The sequence below is a fragment of the Gymnodraco acuticeps genome, unplaced genomic scaffold (assembly GCF_902827175.1).
Source record: "Gymnodraco acuticeps unplaced genomic scaffold, fGymAcu1.1, whole genome shotgun sequence".
Lineage (NCBI taxonomy): Eukaryota > Metazoa > Chordata > Actinopteri > Perciformes > Bathydraconidae > Gymnodraco > Gymnodraco acuticeps.
In genome coordinates, this window is record NW_022992046.1 from 43,587 (window position 1) to 60,860 (window position 17,274).

Here is a 17,274-nt window from a genome sequence, read left to right on the forward strand (position 1 = left end):
TACTTCTTCCACCTTTGATATATATTTTTTTAATCATTTGTTAATTCAGGACGTCTCAATTGCATTTTGTTGTTATCAATACAGCAACCCTCCCAGCACAGCAGTGCTTAAAACGTTTTTGCAATCTTGTTTTACTCATTAGCACTCACTTTTTGAATGTGTCCATTGGGATGAAGCATTGTGGATGAAAAACAAGTGTCTTTTCTCCTACCACCACTGGAGGGCGGCAACGCGGGAAATGTTTCAAATCCACACATAGGGGCTTTAAATGCTAAATGTAGTTTGCATTGTGGTAGTTGATGTATGTTGCCTTCATTTCAATAAAATAGTAATAAAGAAAATATCTCACGCTTTGATTTATTGTTTTCATCTTGAGAGGCATATCACCGTTATTTGTATTATTATTATTATCTTTTTTGTTTTCATTGGTCAACGTGAGGGACATATATTTACCTGTCAAGTAACACAGAACACATTGACTTGCATTTTTCAAACATGTATTATTGTTCTAAAACTAAAAACGACAGCAATGCTAAGAATACAGAAGGAAACTGATCTATTAAGGAAATGGAAAACATTTCAATTGAGATGAGAGGAAATGACTAAATGATGATGGAAATAAATCTTATGTGGTGATATATATAAATATATTGGATGAATGCATGGATTCATAAGGTTGTTAGTACCTCCATTAAACACTTTAATTTAGGAGTATTCAACATATATGCACAGTAACGTAAGAATGAGGTAAAGTTTTAAAACTCACCGTATGTTGTCAGTTTATATTTGTATGGTGATTTCATATTTAGTTTTCCAAAATAATCAGGTTATTGCAAACTGATGGAGTGAGCCTCGAGCTAAATTATAATATATCATTAATAAATTAGTCATATTAGTTGTCTTTCTTTTATTTATTCTCAAATCAACAACAAATGTTGATTTTTCAACACAGGAGATATATTGTAATTTTATGAAATGTTTTAAGACACATTGTAGCAACAGTTCATGTTTTACTCTACAGTATATCAATACTGGATTTGATGTTGAGGAGGTAATTTAATATTAATGACAGTTTTTACTCAATTGGCAGGTGATTGTTAATTTATTTTAGCAATATTTAGTTAAGAGTTGACATATTATGGTATTAAACTTTACAAATTCATATTATTATATCTCATTTATTTCTGTCATGCACATTAGTTATCTGCTGGAGAGTTAAAGTCCAACATTCAGCTTCTCGCCCTGTCCTTCTTGTGCCTGCAAATGATGCAAAAACAGTGTCTATTAATATGACGTTTTATTAAGTAAAATATAAAAAGATGGAATTTCTATTCTTTGACTCTAGATTACTTCTTATTTTGCATATTTGGGGACCACAATTGATTTATGATGATGTATTTTTTCTTGATAACTCAATTGTTTACCATGGTCTTAAATCTGACTTTACATGGTGATCTTGGTCCAAGGTTGTGATGCAGAATAAATATGTGAATTACAACTCTGACTTTGTGCTGTATGTAAGAGACACATACTTTTAAAAATATAAAAATTCTCATTTGTCCTTCTCTTCTTTTTTTTCAATTCTCCAAATCTGTCAGCCCAGCAGTTATTATCGTTTAACAAACTTTATTATTTCATTTTAACTTTTTAATTACCTCTATAAGTTGTCTTTTTCTTTCAACCGTTTGACAAAGGTAGCCTGTGGTCCTATCAACTCCTCAATAACCCAGTTACCCCTCTCAAAGAAACAGCTTATTATAAATATTTACTGTACATGTAAGAGTCCCTCAGTACCTTGTTCCCGATCTCCCGGCTCTTTGCTCGCATCATATTGGACAGAGACTCGGCCACATCCGCTCTCTCCTCGGCCGCCTCCAGGTCGTGCTGAACCTTCCTGTATCTGGCCAGGTGATTGTTACTCTGCTCCTCCTGGAATATATGAAGAGTATTGATAAGTGGTAGAAGAAGTATTCTCATCATTTACTGATGTAAAAGTACTAGTACTGCACTGTGGAACTTCTTTGGAAAGAGTAACAGGCCTTCATTTAGTGGGAATGCTGACCCAGCATTCCCACTATCTGTTATGCTACGCACACAATTCTTTATTATTCCGCAGGGTTATTTTGCGCTGCTTCTTCTCCCACATTGAACATCGCAGAAACTCCGTTCAAACATCAAAACGTTCAGCTCGATCGGGAATCGATGGCTATTACTTTTAGCATTCATAACTTTCATAATTCCAGAGATACATCCCATAATACATCTCATTTTTAACATGGAAGTCAATGGAGAACTCTTCAGACTTCAACAATCTTCATGCAACTTCAACTGCTAACTGCTCCTTCATACTTTCACTCAGAAACCTCATTCCAACTTTAAAATGTTACACATCTTTCTGACATTATTCGTGTAACACCACTTTTAAATCTGATTCTTACTTTTAGAGATATTAAACATTGTTCAGACCTTGGTAAAGAGGCCTTCAGATTTTAGAGTGCGTGATGTCACAGCTAGAGTGAAGGAAAGATTTAATTTTCCCTTCATATTTTCTTTTAAACCTGCCATAATTCCCAATCCCTACATTCCTGAGACATAATTTTTCATGAGAAAGGTAGGAACACATCTTGTAGCTTGAAAGATAAAAAACAATTAAGCAAAATAATTAAACAAAATGCCTCTTGAGGACTTGAAGTGACAACAACTTTCAACATGTCTCCATTAAACTCCATTGTAAGTTCAGCCTTATCTTTCCCCACCACAGCAGCCGCACACCTTTAGTTAATCTGCCAAAAAGGCAGATTTCTTATTAACCTGAAAGTACACAAAAAGTACACTTCAGATGCTCAAGTTCCTTGACATGCTTCACGCTTTGAAATTTCATCGATATCTGTTCCGGTTCTTCAACAAAACGTTCACATGTAAGAGGTTTATCTCTCATTCAGAACAATGAAAATGTTCTCCTCTCACTAGTGTTAATTTCGTCAGCTATTTTTTAATTTAGTTTTAGTCTTAGTCCTGTGTTAAATTTTCTTTTTAGTTTTAGTCATATTTAGTCACCTTCATCCTGTTTTTATTTAGTCAAGTTTTAGTCGACTAAAAGTCTGAGCATTTTAGTCTTATTTTAGTCGACTAAAACAGTAAACATTTTAGTCAAGATTTAGTCGACTAAAAGTCTGAGCATTTTAGTCTTATTTTAGTCAAAGAAAACTAATTATTTTAGTCTACTTTTTGTCAATGAAAACTGTTGAGTCTTTTTTAGTCATCAGATTATATAGAACATTTCAGTCAAACTAGTCTAGCCAAAACCAATAATTTGTCATTTTAGTATATATAAATAAATAAGATTATATCTTGTCCTTATTTGATGAAAAACTCAGGTTGAATGATTAAGAATGCAGCTTTGCAGAGAGTATCTGCTCAGGTTTGTGGTGTTTTTACCAGCTGTGTTATGGCCACATTGCTTCCCTTCTGATAAAACAATGCATTCGCTTTTTTTCTCCGCCTCATTGTAGCGAAAATGGGCCCAAATATCACATCGTTTCTTTCTCCCAAGCAGTGGTGGCTTTAGACTTTTTCGTTGTCAGTCATATTGATGGACAGGATCGTAACATTTCCGTCATAATCCATTATTATCCGTCGAGTGCACAATTTATCTCTCACTCGCGCTGACGGGGGGGGGGGGGGGGGGGGGGTCTTCGGTTAACGCGAGTGCGACCACTGCTCCCAAGCCCTGTTGTTGCCATTTTATTTTCTGTTAAATAAGGTTAGTTAGACCCGAGTCTTCCTGACAGTTCACAGTGTGCCGCTGCCCGGTGTAATTCAAATCTACCGCCGCGCGCAGCACAGACACACAGCTGCTGCCCTGCCGCAGCACCGGAAATGGAACTGCTGGGAGAAAAACCGACTATCAGAGATGTAACGTTATCTTTGATAATATTTCGTCTCCTCATTTTTCGTCAACGAAAGTAAAGAGAGATTTTGGCATAGTTTTTATTTAGTAAACTACATTTTCGTCTCGTCACTTGTCGTCAACGATATTGCATGATGATTTCGTTACAGTTATTGTTTACTGCCGTCGGTGCCGTCTCGTCATCGTCTCGTTTTCGTCATGGAAAAAAAGGTCGTTGACGAACATATTTCGTCATAGTTTTAGTCAACGAAATTAACACTACCTCTCACTGATTACTGCACATTACCATAGAAACCTTTGATCTCTGGACACCTCGTTAGCTCAAATATAAACACCTGTGTCATGGAACACGATGATGTCATCACTCCAACTGACATGCTCAGAGCAGCAGACTTCAGATAATGGTTAATGGTCCAGCCTTCAACATGTCTATGTGCCATTAGTGAGTTTTCCTCAAAAGTTGTTGCCATGGCAACACATCCCTCGCCGTAAAACACAATATTGCTATAACTCTTATGAAAAAGGTGGGGGGGGGGGGGCAGGAGCTCTAACAAGCCGTTTAGGACAGAGAGTTTAGGACACACACTTTACAGAGATGCTGTATGAGAAATCAATGTGAGTTTGGAAAATTGCACAGTATAAATCTATTTTAGTAGACCTCAACAATGGAATTATGATCAGTAGAAATGGCCATGACATAGGACCTTTAAGATTTCTTCAAATGCCGTTGCCTTGGCAACACAATTCTCACTATGAAACATGGTTTTCTCACAACTTCAGTGAAAATGCTCGAAATGGCCCAAAACTTTGCAGGTTTGGTAACGATGCAGCCATCAACGCATCTATGCATATTATGGGGTGTCATCAAATGCCCTTGCCATGGCGACAGATCATTCGCCATCAAGTTAGTTCAAAAGTTTGCACTTCAAATATTCTGCTGCTTTTCAAAGTGTTTTTGCTTTCTTTTCTTCTCTTATCACACATTCAAGCCCCCAGTGTTCATGTATCATTTCAATCTAAATTCTTCACTTTATTCATACACATTACATTTCAGCATAGCAATTCAGCGTCAGCATAACGGTACGTCCACACAACAGCTTTTCAAAAATCTTGAAAATCTTGGAGCTGGGCGTGTCTGAAAGCTTGGGGATTTTTTGCGAGCAACGCGACCAACAACCAATCACATGAATCTCCCGCCCCCGACATACAAAGCAAAAAAACCCGGGGATTTTATGCGAGCAATATATATATATATATATATATATATATATATATATATATATATATAAACTCCCCAAACAGGAGAAAACCTACCAGTTTCACCCACTGTCTCTGCCACCTCCCTCCATGCCTGGTTCCTCCGGTTTGTATCCCGTTAATAGTTCTGGTCGTAAAGAACCGGGTGATTTGCTACCGTAATTTCTCGTTTGGAATATGAGGAAATGAACTGCGGTCTGGTTCTCCCTGCTTACACGCGGTTTGATTGGCTATCGCTTCTACCGTCAGATTTGCATAAACGGGATTTGATTGGCTGACGCTTCCAGCTCAGCTTCAAAAGTTGAACATTGCTCAACTTTTGAATCCTGGAAATCCTGGAAATCTTCGCTTCGCTCCCCCACAATGCAGTTCGGTGAAAAGCGAGACAAAGTGACGTCTTCCCCATTCAAAGTCAATGGGCAGAGAAGCGTTGGAAGCGTTGGAAGATTTGTTTAAAGCTGCTGTGTGGACGTACCGTAAAGCATTCCCACTAGCAATTTCTTCAGGAATTGCATTCTCTAGTTCAAAACCTTATTCCTTTTATAATATGACTTTTTTTTTTTTTTTTAAATATTAAGGAACTAAGACTTAAGTCAATTCTTGTTGAATCAAGACTTTATTTATAAAATGATGACTTAACCCTAAAAAATGACTACTTCTCAGAGAAAACAGATGTGTCTTTAGAATTTGTAGAAATAACATTATTAATGCTCTCAAAATTATCGCGTTAATGGCGGTAATACATTTTTTGAATTAATTGCATTAAAATATTTAACGCATGTGCAGAATGGCCCGCCCCATACATCCCACCAGTGGCAGCGCCAGGGTATGGGTAAGGTATGGGTGTAGCCTACCCGGCTACACCCATACCAAGAAATGGCTTAGCCCCACCATGTCTAAGCCACTTGTCTCGAAATACCGAAGACCAGAGAAAACTTTTGTCACGTAGTGATCGTCTTCCCAATAGAACATCTTTGATAATGTCTTCTGGTCAATCAGAATCAAGATAACGGTGTGGTGTTGTTGCAGGAAGTCCCGACGGAGAATACTGTTGCTGTAGTACAGGTAACACATAACTGGTATGCAGGTTATGTGCGTAATCTGAAATGCGTACCGCCACTTGTGTCACAAAGCGCATTTGCGTACCGACGTACTTGTGAAGCTTTTCCAGAAGGCGGTTAGATCACCGGACGACAGAGTCGGTCTCCGTGTGCACAGACAGGGCTGCTGTTAACGTCGGTCTGTACAACGGAATTGTGCCAAAACTACGCCAACCGACTGCGGAGGGAGACTCCCCCCTTCACTGGAGAACTGCGCTAAAACAGCTGATCACAACGTTCACACTCTGTGGTCACGACTTTCCTGAAGGACTCCCCCGTTGATAGAAATCAACATGTAATGAATTAAGACCCCACGGTTTGATGATTGATAGGTGCTCTCTTTCCTTTTGACACACAGAACATTTTTACAAAAAACATTCCCACAACAATATACATAAAGAAATGGCGTATTTTGGACATAGTTCGAATGGTGATTAATCATGATTAATTCATTTTTAAGCTGTGATTAATTAAAAATTGTAATCGTTTGACAGCCCTAAACATTATATAAGAAAAGTCTATCTACAAGAGGATTCATATTTTATATAATCTTTAAACGTTAATAACAACATCTCCAGTGGTGAGGCAATTACTGAAAATGTTTCTGCAAATCTTGATTCACTCACAGCTTCTTCTGCGTTCCGTTTGTAGGCCTTCATCTTGTTCTGCAGCGTGTCCACCAAGTCCTGCAGTCGAGTGTTGTTTTTCTTGTCTTCCTCACACTGAAACAAGTACAGGTATATTTGTACAACATTAATATGGAGGTGAAATGCTTCAATAAAAGATAAGGAGAAACAGAGTTTCTGTACCTGATAGCTCATCTCTTTGACTTTCCTCTCATATTTACGGACTCCCTGCACGGCCTCCGTCAAACGTTTCTGCTCAGCTTCCAGCTCGCTCTCCAGCTCACGGACCTGGACAGCAAGAGATTCAATGATTTTCCAGGGTTTTATTTAGACTTCTGTCTAGGGACTTTAGTTGATACCTTTATGGACAACTACACAGAAACATACAGTATTCTTGATGGATTGTTCTTAGTCACACTGCAATAAATCTAATATTTAAATTACTTTGACAGGGTTTTCATTTAGCATAAAAGCACAATTTGTCCTTGAAGAGAGACTGGATATTCTCTGATCTCCATCATGTCAATTCTGGTGCAGATTACAAACCTTAAAACCTTTTTTTATTATTATTATTATTATTATTATTATTATTATTATTATTATTTCTATGAATCTCTAATGTGGAAGCAGAAACATGAGACATACCCTTGCTTCCAGTTTCTGGAGCTGTTTCTTCCCGCCCTTCATGGCCAGGTTCTCCGCCTCGTCTAAGCGGTGCTGCAGATCCTTCACCGTCACCTCCAGGTTCTTCTTCATCCTCTCCAGGGGAGCGCTGGTGTCCTGCTCCTTCCTCAGCTCCTCCGCCATCATGGCCGCCTGCAGGTGCCCGAATAAGAGCAAAGCATTTATTCAGCACAGGCTCTTTATTTGCTCTATTATAAATACACAAACATAACACAGATACATTATATATCGTACAGGAAGAGACAGAAAACCCACTGATTTATTTAAAGCTCCACCTATAATGTAATTAAATAATGGTATTAAAATGACACGTCTTACAGAGAACTCAATATAAATATAAGAAAAATAATACAACTCTATAGTAATGATGGTAAATTATTAGACCGAAACATAATGAAGAAAAAAATCACTAGAAACATTGTAGAAAAAACAGAAAAGTGTGTGTCAGCAGATAAGGGAAATAGCTTACTAAACAGCAGTTAAAAGCACTTTTTGTTAACCTTTTTTGTCAGGCGGGACTTTTTCTTAAATCTAATGGAAATCAACCTCTGCAAGTCAGACATTTAACTAGAACAACATCTAAGAATTTGCTTTAAAGTATGTTTTGAACTGTTCATACAAATGTCCTCCACCTGAAAGTATCCTAAGAATGAAAACAAACATTTGAGAAATGTTCATGAGCTAAATAGTGAGTGTCTGAATGCACTCACATCAGTGATGGCTTTCTTGGCCTTCTCCTCTGCGTTCCTCGCCTCCTGAACGGCTTCCTCTATCTCTCCGTGCAACTGCGTTATATCCGCCTCCAGCTTCTTCTTGGTGTTAAGAAGACTCGTGTTCTGCAAAAGATAAAAAGAGACTTAAATCCAAAGATTGTATTCGACCAGTGTGATGCCTGGATATAAAAAGGGGTTTATTCCAATATGTTTGATACTCATAAACCACCTACCTGAGTGTGTAGCAGTCCTGCTCGCTCGCTGGCGTCCACCAGCTCCTGCTCAGATATTTTGCGGCTCCGCTCCATTTGATCCACGAGCGCTCGGAGCTCCTCCACCTCGGCCTGCATCAGAGCCGTCCTGCGCTCCATCATGCCCACCTGCTCCTTCATGTCGTCCTGCCCTCTGATGGAATCATCCAGGTGGATCTGGGCGTCCTAGAAATGCGTTTAGATTAGATTTACATGCCTAAGCGATTGTCTAAACCGGATCTGGTTTTTGCTTTATATCTTGCTGTACCTTGAGTTGCCCCTGGACGTTCCTCAGCTGTTTCTGTGACTCGGCAGCCTGCCTGTTAGAATGACTCAGCTGGAATTCCATCTCGTTCAGGTCCCCATCCATCTTCTTCTTCACCCTCAGCGCGTCGTTCCTGCTCCGCACCTCAGCGTCCAGAGTGGTCTGCATGGACTCCATCAGTCTCTGGCTATTCCTCCTCAGCTGGTCCATGTCCTCGTCTTTCTCCGCCACCGTCCTGTCCACCTCAGCCTTCACCTGGTTCAGCTCCATCTGCGCACGCAGGATCTTTGACTCGTCTTGCTCCAGGGAGGCCTTTGAAAACAACATCAGTTGGTTCTTACACGGGGCTGGAGGAAGTATTTTACTCTTTTATATACTGTTGGTCAGTTGGATCTATGGAAATGTATCTTATTCTATAACATTGTCATACGTTTGTAGCTTTGACGCTAGCCCTGTTTTCAGCTTTGTGACGATTCATTACCCAGCTGATCCAAGAGATTTTAATTAGTTTAAAATCATTTTCAACACTTCAGTTTATCATAAAATATTCAAAATCATCTGGAGATACTTGGTTTTCACAAGACAAGAAGAGGATAAGAAATGTTAATCTGTAAAGTCAGAAAATAAAGTTTTATATTTTTTTCAAAGTATTATATATATCTTTAAGATGAAGTGAAATCAAGGTAATGAGATGAATTGAATATAATAAAATAAAAATATTTCCAATATTTGAAGGAAAACCAGGAAATGTTTACATTTGAGAAGTTGGAACCATTCAGGAATTCAAAGATTATCAAAAATGTGCAAAAATCTTAATTTGTGAAGTAAATAAAACTGACAGACATACAGTGGGGCAAAAAAGTATTTAGTCAGCCACCAATTGTTCAAGTTCTCCCACTTAAAAAGATGAGAGAGGCCTGTAATTTTCATCCTAGGTACACTTCAACTATGAGAGACAGAATGGGGGGAAAGAATCCAGGAAATCACATTGTAGGATTTTTAATGAATTAATTGGTAAATTCCTCGGTAAAATAAGTATTTGGTCAACTACAAACAAACAAGATTTCTGGCTCTCACAGACCTGTAACTTCTTCTTTAAGAGCCTCCTCTGTCCTCCACTTGTTAACTGTATTAATGGCACCTGTTTGAACTCGTTATCAGTATAAAAGACACCTGTCCACAACCTCAAACAGTCACACTCCAAACTCCACTATGGCCAAGACCAAAGAGCTGTCAAAGGACACCAGAAACTAAATTGTAGACATGCACCAGGCTGGGAAGACTGAATCTGCAATAGGTAAGCAGCTTGGTGTGAAGAAATCAACTGTGGGAGCAATTATTAGAAAATGGAAGACATACAAGACCAATAGGGCTGCACGGTATTGAAAAAAACTGACATCGCGGTTTTCCCCCCCCCCTGCGGTATATATTGCGTTTTTTTTAACCTGTTAAACCCCAAAGTCCCGGCGGGTACTTTACTTTTTTTTCACGACAGTGTCTCAGGGGATCGTAATATTTAAGAACCTATTAATGTGTTATACCAGATTAACGGAAATAATCTCAGCTAACTGACGATACAAACCATTTTATACCAAAACAAAACACAAGTCTCATAAGAAGCATCTAAATGACCCCTGAGCGAAAAATGCTAACGCACTTTGGCACAGAACTCAAGATAAAAGTGCCCTTATTATTACTTATCGTAGCTGCACTTACAAGATATCCGATTAAAGCTGAGGTTCCACAGATTATTTAGGTATATAGTATCATCACTGAGTGATCTGAACTCGGACAGGGGAAGCAAACACAGACATCACAACACGTACCTTTACGTAGCTTCGAGGGGAGATGTCTCACCGTAGCTGTCAATCTGATCAAAAGACGTGTTCAATGGCATTAAAACGAGAAAGAAAAAACGCGGCTGAATCGGTTAATCCATAGGTTTTTAACGTCTCTGTATAAAAAAATGATTTAATTTATAATCCATAATTCCATTTTTATGTAAATATCGCAGAGCAAAAGTTAGCTGCTAATGGTAGCCACCAGAGTGGCTGCTGCTTCCGGTCTTGGCTATGCGGAAGTCTCTCACACACACATTACCAAATAAGGACTGTGTGATTTCCCCTCGATTCCATTGGCTCTGACGGTCAGCAAGAGATGTCACATGTCAAAATCCAGCAAGGTGGGCCAGAGATATGGAAAATCCACCCAAATGGCCCCAAAAGAGGGTTTTTTTGGTGCTAAATCTGTCTAAAAACAAAGGTCAAATATCAGGGGAAGTTCTACACACACCAACACATGAACAAATAAGGTGTAAGAGTGACGACGCGTAGCCAAAACCGGAAGCTGCATACCACCAAGGTAGCTACCATTAGCAGCTAACTTTTGTGATCCGATTTTTACATAAAAATGGAATTATGGATTATAAACAATTGCTTCAAAGCCACAGATACATTATCAACCTATGGATCAACCGATTCAGCTGCGTTTTTTCTTTCTCGTTTTAATGCCATTGAACACGTCTTTTGATCAGATTGACAGCTACGGTGAGACGATCTCCCGTAAAAGCTCCGTAAAAGGTACGTGTTGTGATGTCTGTGTTTGCTTCCCCTGTTGCGAGATCGGATCGCTGAGATACTATACTTAAATAATCTGTGGAGTCTCAGCTTTAATCGGATATATTGTATGTGCAGTTTCGATAAGTAATAAGGGTATCTTTATTTTGAATTCTGTGCTAAAGTGCGTTAGCATTTTTTTTTTTTAAATGAATAAAACCGCACGTCCCTGCGGTGTGAATACCGCGCATGCGCATACCGCGGTTATCGCCATGACACGGTATATCGTTCAGCCCTAAAGACCACTGATAATCTCCCTCGATCTGGGGCTCCACGCAAAATCTCACCCCGTGGGGTCAAAATGATCACAAGAACGGTGAGCAAAAATCCCAGAACCACACAGGGGGACCTAGTCAATGACCTGCAGAGAGCTGGGACCAAAGTAACAAAGGCTACCATCAGTAACACACTACACCGCCAGGGACTCAAATCCTGCAGTGCCAGACGTGTCCCCCTGCTTAAGCCAGTACATGTCCAGGCCCGTCTGAAGTTTGCTAGAGAGCATTTAGATGATCCAGAAGAGGATTGGGAGAATGTCATATGGTCAGATGAAACCAAAATAGAACTTTTTGGTAAAAACTCAACTAGACGTGTTTGGAGGAGAAAGAATGCTGAGTTGCATCCAAAGAACACCATACCTACTGTGAAACATGGGGGTGGAAACATCATGCTTTGGGGCTGTTTTTCTGCAAAGGGACCAGGACGACTGATCCGTGTAAAGGAAAGAATGAATGGGGCCATGTATCGTGATATTTTGAGTGACAACCTCCTTCCATCAGCAAGGGCATTGAAGATGAAACGTGGCTGGGTCTTTCAGCATGACAATGATCCCAAACACACCACCCGGGCAACGAAGGAGTGGCTTCATAAGAAGCATTTCAAGGTCCTGGAGTGGCCTAGCCAGTCTCCAGATCTCAACCCCATAGAAAATCTTTGGAGGGAGTTGAAAGTCTGTGTTGCCCAGCGACAGCCCCAAAACATCACTGCTCTAGAGGAGATCTGCATGGAGGAATGGGCCAAAATACCAGCAACAGTGTGTGAAAACCTTGTGAAGACTTACAGAAAACGTTTGACCTCTGTCATTGCCAACAAAGGGTATAACAAAGTATTGAGATGAACTTTTGTTATTGACCAAATACTTATTTTCCACCATAATTTGCAAATAAATTCTTTAAAAATCAGACAATGTGATTTTCTGGATTTTTTTTTCTCTCATAGTTAAGGTATACCTAGGATGACAATTATAGGCCTCTCATATTTTTAAGTGGGAGAACTTGCACAATTGGTGGCTGACTAAATACTTGTTTGCCCCACTGTATGTGTAAAAGTACAATATTTAACTAAGGAATATAGTTGAGTATAAGAAAAAGTGGCAAGGACGTTAAAATTCTACTTAAGTGAAAACTTAGTTAAATTCCCCCTCTGTACTTCACCAATGCTTGAGAAGTATTTAATGTTTGTGATCATTGATACCTCAGCTGCATCCAGAGAAGTCTTCATGTCATATTTTTCCGTCTCCACCTGCTTCTTGAACTTCTCCAACTCGTGGACCGTCTTCCCGCTCTGCCCTATTTGCTCCGTGAAGTCAGAGATCTCCTCTGTGATCAAAACAGAATTAAAGATTTTAAAATGTTCCTAACAACATAAGCTGCTCTTTTCTCACAGTGAGACTTGACTCACGTTGCAGGTTTTTATTCTCCCTCTTCATGGTCTCCAGATGATCCAGCGCTTCTTCGTAGGAGTTCTTCAGTTTGAAGAGTTCGTTGCTCAGAGATCGAGACTCCTTCTGAGCGCTCTCCAGCTCCGCCTGGGACTCCTCGTACTTCTGCTTCCACTCGGCCACGATCTGAATTCAGTGAAACATTAGCTGGTAGAAAGTAGTCTTTTCACCACAAATGTGTCTTTTTCCAAATGTTGAGAATATAAGATGCATAAATGGATAGAATATATAGAAGATGCTTTTTGTCAAAGGTTTATGATAAACAGATACTGCACAACTTGAAAAATAAGATGGAACATTCACTTTGAAAGTAGTAAATATAATTGAAATGTTACTCAAATATTGAAAGAACAATGTCATAAACTTAGATTAGCTAAAGATAAAAAATTAAATAAAAGACAGGAGGGATAAAAAGTTCAGTCTAAATTAAAAATATAACATTCATTATATGCCCATATTCTATCAATTTAAAGCTTTGAAATCACAAAAATGTCACTGACAATAAATATTCGGTAAAAGAAAATTCCAATATAAATATACATGCCCAGACTTAAATCCAAATACAGATCCAGAAAACGTGTCAGTACCATACTATTAATGATGTGTTTTATGACATTGATGTGGTATTAATAAACGCTAATACCTTGTCAAAGTTCCTCTGCTTCTTGTCGCGGGTGGCTGCCACGCTGTTGGACCGCTCTACTTCCACCATGAGGTCCTCCATCTCGTTCTGGAGTCTCTGCTTGGTTTTCTCCAGAGAGGCCCACTTTGAATTCACCGCCTCGATTTGCTCTTCGGCCTCTTGGAGACGCTGAACAAGCTTTTTCCTGTCAAAAATGTAACCACTTTGTTTAAAAGTTTAAAAGGCAACATTTGTTACAGTATGTACAAAAAGATTAAGTGAGTGCTAGAATGCAGCCAATATGACATATCAGTGAATTGATTAATGGGTCTGTAATTAAGTCTTGTTTTCCTTGGAAATGTCATAAAACACCAGTGATAAATATAATATATTACTATTGCAATATATTCAAATAGTCAGTCAGTTTTTAATATATTTAAAAACATATATATGTATTTCCATGTTGCTGGTACACATTGAGACAAATTGAATTTCCCAAACAATGTAAAAAAAAAAGAAAGCCAATATAAATCAGTAGAAAGAAAATGTACTTTTGAATGTGAAAAACGAATAAAGAAATATACTGTAAATTGAGCTCCTTTAGAGCTATCCTATCTATTAGAGACCGTTTGATGTTTGAGTCTAACTGATAGTGGTGTAGTGGGCGTTGGACGCGGGGGTACGCCGTACCCCCACTTATTTGGAGCATGATCTTTTTTTTAATAGTCTAATAAATATAAAATCATTGCCAGTGTTATCAGTTGCAAGTGTGTATTTGTTGTAATAATGACAAAAACATAATACATTTCACAGTAATTATAATACAAAATAAAAACGATTTCCTTAAAGAATTATGATTCGTCATCACGCTCGGGACCCCATGGCGAGCCAGCTCGCCGCCTGACGATTTTGCGGCAGCTCTTTCCCTCAAGAACTCTAACGAAAAAGCCCTATAATGGCAGGCAAACGTTTTTTACTTGACTTATTTTCTAAAAAGAATATAATTCACAAGAAGAAAGAGGCTAGCAGCACCGAAGCTACAAGTGAAGCTGCCATCATCAGAAGAGCCGCCTAAAGACGTGGATAATGCTAGCTAACGTGCACGTTAGCTGCGCTAGCAACGTCCCCCTGGCTAGCTCAAGCTTACCTTTCCCAGAGGTATGGACGGAGCAGATGAGATGTGGTGGAGGAAACAAGAGGAATACCCGTGGATAGACTGCAAAGCTGGGAAACTGGGCTGCAACGTTTGTTCATCCATTTCGGATGTATCAGTCTTCAAAACTGATTGATTGAAAACGCAAGGTGTGTGTGTGTGAAAAGCAGCGCCATGTCTGCATTAGGCCTATACATTGTTTATGTAACTTATGTGCCAGTGTGTCCATGGTTTTGAGTCTGTGTGTGTGTTGAGCGCCTAACTAAAGTAGGACTAAGCATACCGGTAGTTTCTGTGGACCTGTCTGCCCGTTTTGTGAGTGCACTGTGCGCATGCGCACTTGTGTGGCATTGTTTGGGATTACCTAATTAAAATAGCGTCCCCCCAGTAAAAAAATCCCCACTACACCACTGCTAACTGATGATTACTTGGCCTCCTCCAGCTCCTCGGTGCGTTGGATGGCGTCCGTCTCGTATTTGTTCCTCCACAGCGCCACCTCGCTGTTGGCTTTGGACAGGCAGCGCTGCAGCTCGGCTCTGGCCTCCTGCTCCTCCTCAAACTGCTCCTTCAGGAGGTCGCAGTCGTGCCGGGCCGACTGCACGCTGTGAGCCAGAGCGTTTTTAGCCTAGACAGAAAAACAACCAAAACACATTTAATGAGTAAAAGAAGCAAAGTAAAGCAGAAAAGTGTTACCAAACCTTTACTGACCTTTGTTTCCTCCTCCACCTGTCTCTTTAACTCGTCGATCATCGTGGTGAATCCCTGCTTTCCTCTAGTCAGCTGCGAGATGAGACTCTCGCTTTCTTCCATCTGTCGGGAATATTCAGCTAAAAAAACAACGTTTCTTTCAATACAAACCAATGGTGTAAGGAAATGAATTACTTTGACCTAAGTACTGCACATAAGTACAACTTAATATAACATTCTCATTAGGTAATAGTTCAGAGTGAGCTCCAACTCAAACACAACATTAGTGCTTTGAACAGCCTACATTCTTTCAGACTATGTACTTTTACTAAAGTCACTTTATCAATGCAGGACTTTTACTTCACTCTTACATCATAACTGATTTTGTTCACAGTGTGGATCTGAATACTTCCTCTACATCACTTTTTTTTAAAGGAGAAAAATACCTTACCATTCTCAGTTTGGAAACGAGCCCTCTGATTGTTTAGATCGGACATCTGCCGCAAGTTCTCGTCATTCTTTGTCTTTAGCTCCATAAGTTGATCTTCAAGTGAGCGACAGGTCTTCTCCAGGTTCACCTACAAATGTGTAAAGGTTGTACATTACGCACTGTATTATGTATGTAGGTGAGTATTTGTAATGAGTTACACTTTTGAGGTACTAGTACGTTACTTAAAGGTGGGGTATGTAATTTTGGAGAAACCAGCTCGAGTGTGCTAGAATTATAAGTACACAACCGGAAACAATCTTCCACTTCCTTCAGACTTCCTTACAGAGTCCCTCCTCCAACACACACGAACGCGCACATGACCAATGAGGGCACGAGATAAGTTTGTGCACAGATGGAAGGCTGACAGGCAGGTAGGCCATCCAGTTATTTTAGCCGGGCCGGCTAAAATGATTGGTCGTGCTTTTTACAGTACTACGGCTTCCACAGATGACATTTTTTAATGTATTTTTTGTCAAAGCATTTAATATATTCATTGCTATCGGGATGTTAAGAGCATTCCATGGAATATAACAAAAAGTGTTCCTGAAGTGAATTACCTACCCCACCTTTAAGTTGTTTCGTTTCATACTCATTTCTACTCCATAAAACGTAAATGTTTTTCTGCTCTACATTTGTCTGACAGCTTTAGTTACTTTTCAGATGACAGTTTGTCATCCTTTCTCTGTACAGTGAACACCACGTATCCCCAAAGTGTTAATTTTGATAAACTGAAGGAAGAAGTGTTCTTTTATGCATTGCAAACATTTAATTTAAATGAGCATTTCAGTCTTTAAAAATCCTCTTGGATCAGCTGGAAAACACATCATCACAAGGCTGAGGTCTGCTGTTTTTCTGAGAAAGTCATGAAAAGTTGACTTTAAGAGATCCGTGGTTGTCACAGGACAGGGACAAAGCTACAACCATATGAGGATCTTATTGATTATGAGACATTGCTGTTATTATCCCCTATTATACTGTTTTTCATCAATATATTATTGGTCTCAGATATATACAAAACATGTCTCTGAAGTGTTTGGCTCGAAATACCAAACAGATCATTGCAGCATCCCATAATCCCCTCTGTTTCAGCCCTGTTTCAAAAGTGCTGATTCTCTGTCTTTTACTTTAGATGAAAATAAGGAGCCCCTCCCCACGCCACTCTGAGAGAGATTTGGTTACAA

General features: G+C 39.4%; 1 protein-coding gene across 1 annotated transcript in view; it reads right to left on the reverse strand.

Moving 5' to 3' along the window:
• Positions 1 to 730: 730 nt before the first annotated feature.
• LOC117536887 (myosin heavy chain, fast skeletal muscle-like) overlaps positions 731 to 17,274 on the reverse strand; it is a 41,666-nt gene continuing 25,122 nt past the window's right edge. Inside the window, exons 26-39 of the mRNA XM_034201972.1 lie at positions 16,055 to 16,181; positions 15,625 to 15,743; positions 15,345 to 15,541; positions 13,785 to 13,968; positions 13,102 to 13,267; positions 12,895 to 13,019; positions 8,810 to 9,118; positions 8,524 to 8,727; positions 8,288 to 8,413; positions 7,539 to 7,709; positions 7,077 to 7,181; positions 6,894 to 6,989; positions 1,795 to 1,929; positions 731 to 1,257 (exon numbers count right to left, since the gene is read on the reverse strand). Of these exons, the coding sequence (XP_034057863.1) occupies positions 1,216 to 1,257; positions 1,795 to 1,929; positions 6,894 to 6,989; positions 7,077 to 7,181; positions 7,539 to 7,709; positions 8,288 to 8,413; positions 8,524 to 8,727; positions 8,810 to 9,118; positions 12,895 to 13,019; positions 13,102 to 13,267; positions 13,785 to 13,968; positions 15,345 to 15,541; positions 15,625 to 15,743; positions 16,055 to 16,181 (2,106 nt within the window). The 3' untranslated portion in view covers positions 731 to 1,215. The remainder of the gene's footprint in view (positions 1,258 to 1,794; positions 1,930 to 6,893; positions 6,990 to 7,076; positions 7,182 to 7,538; positions 7,710 to 8,287; positions 8,414 to 8,523; positions 8,728 to 8,809; positions 9,119 to 12,894; positions 13,020 to 13,101; positions 13,268 to 13,784; positions 13,969 to 15,344; positions 15,542 to 15,624; positions 15,744 to 16,054; positions 16,182 to 17,274) is intronic.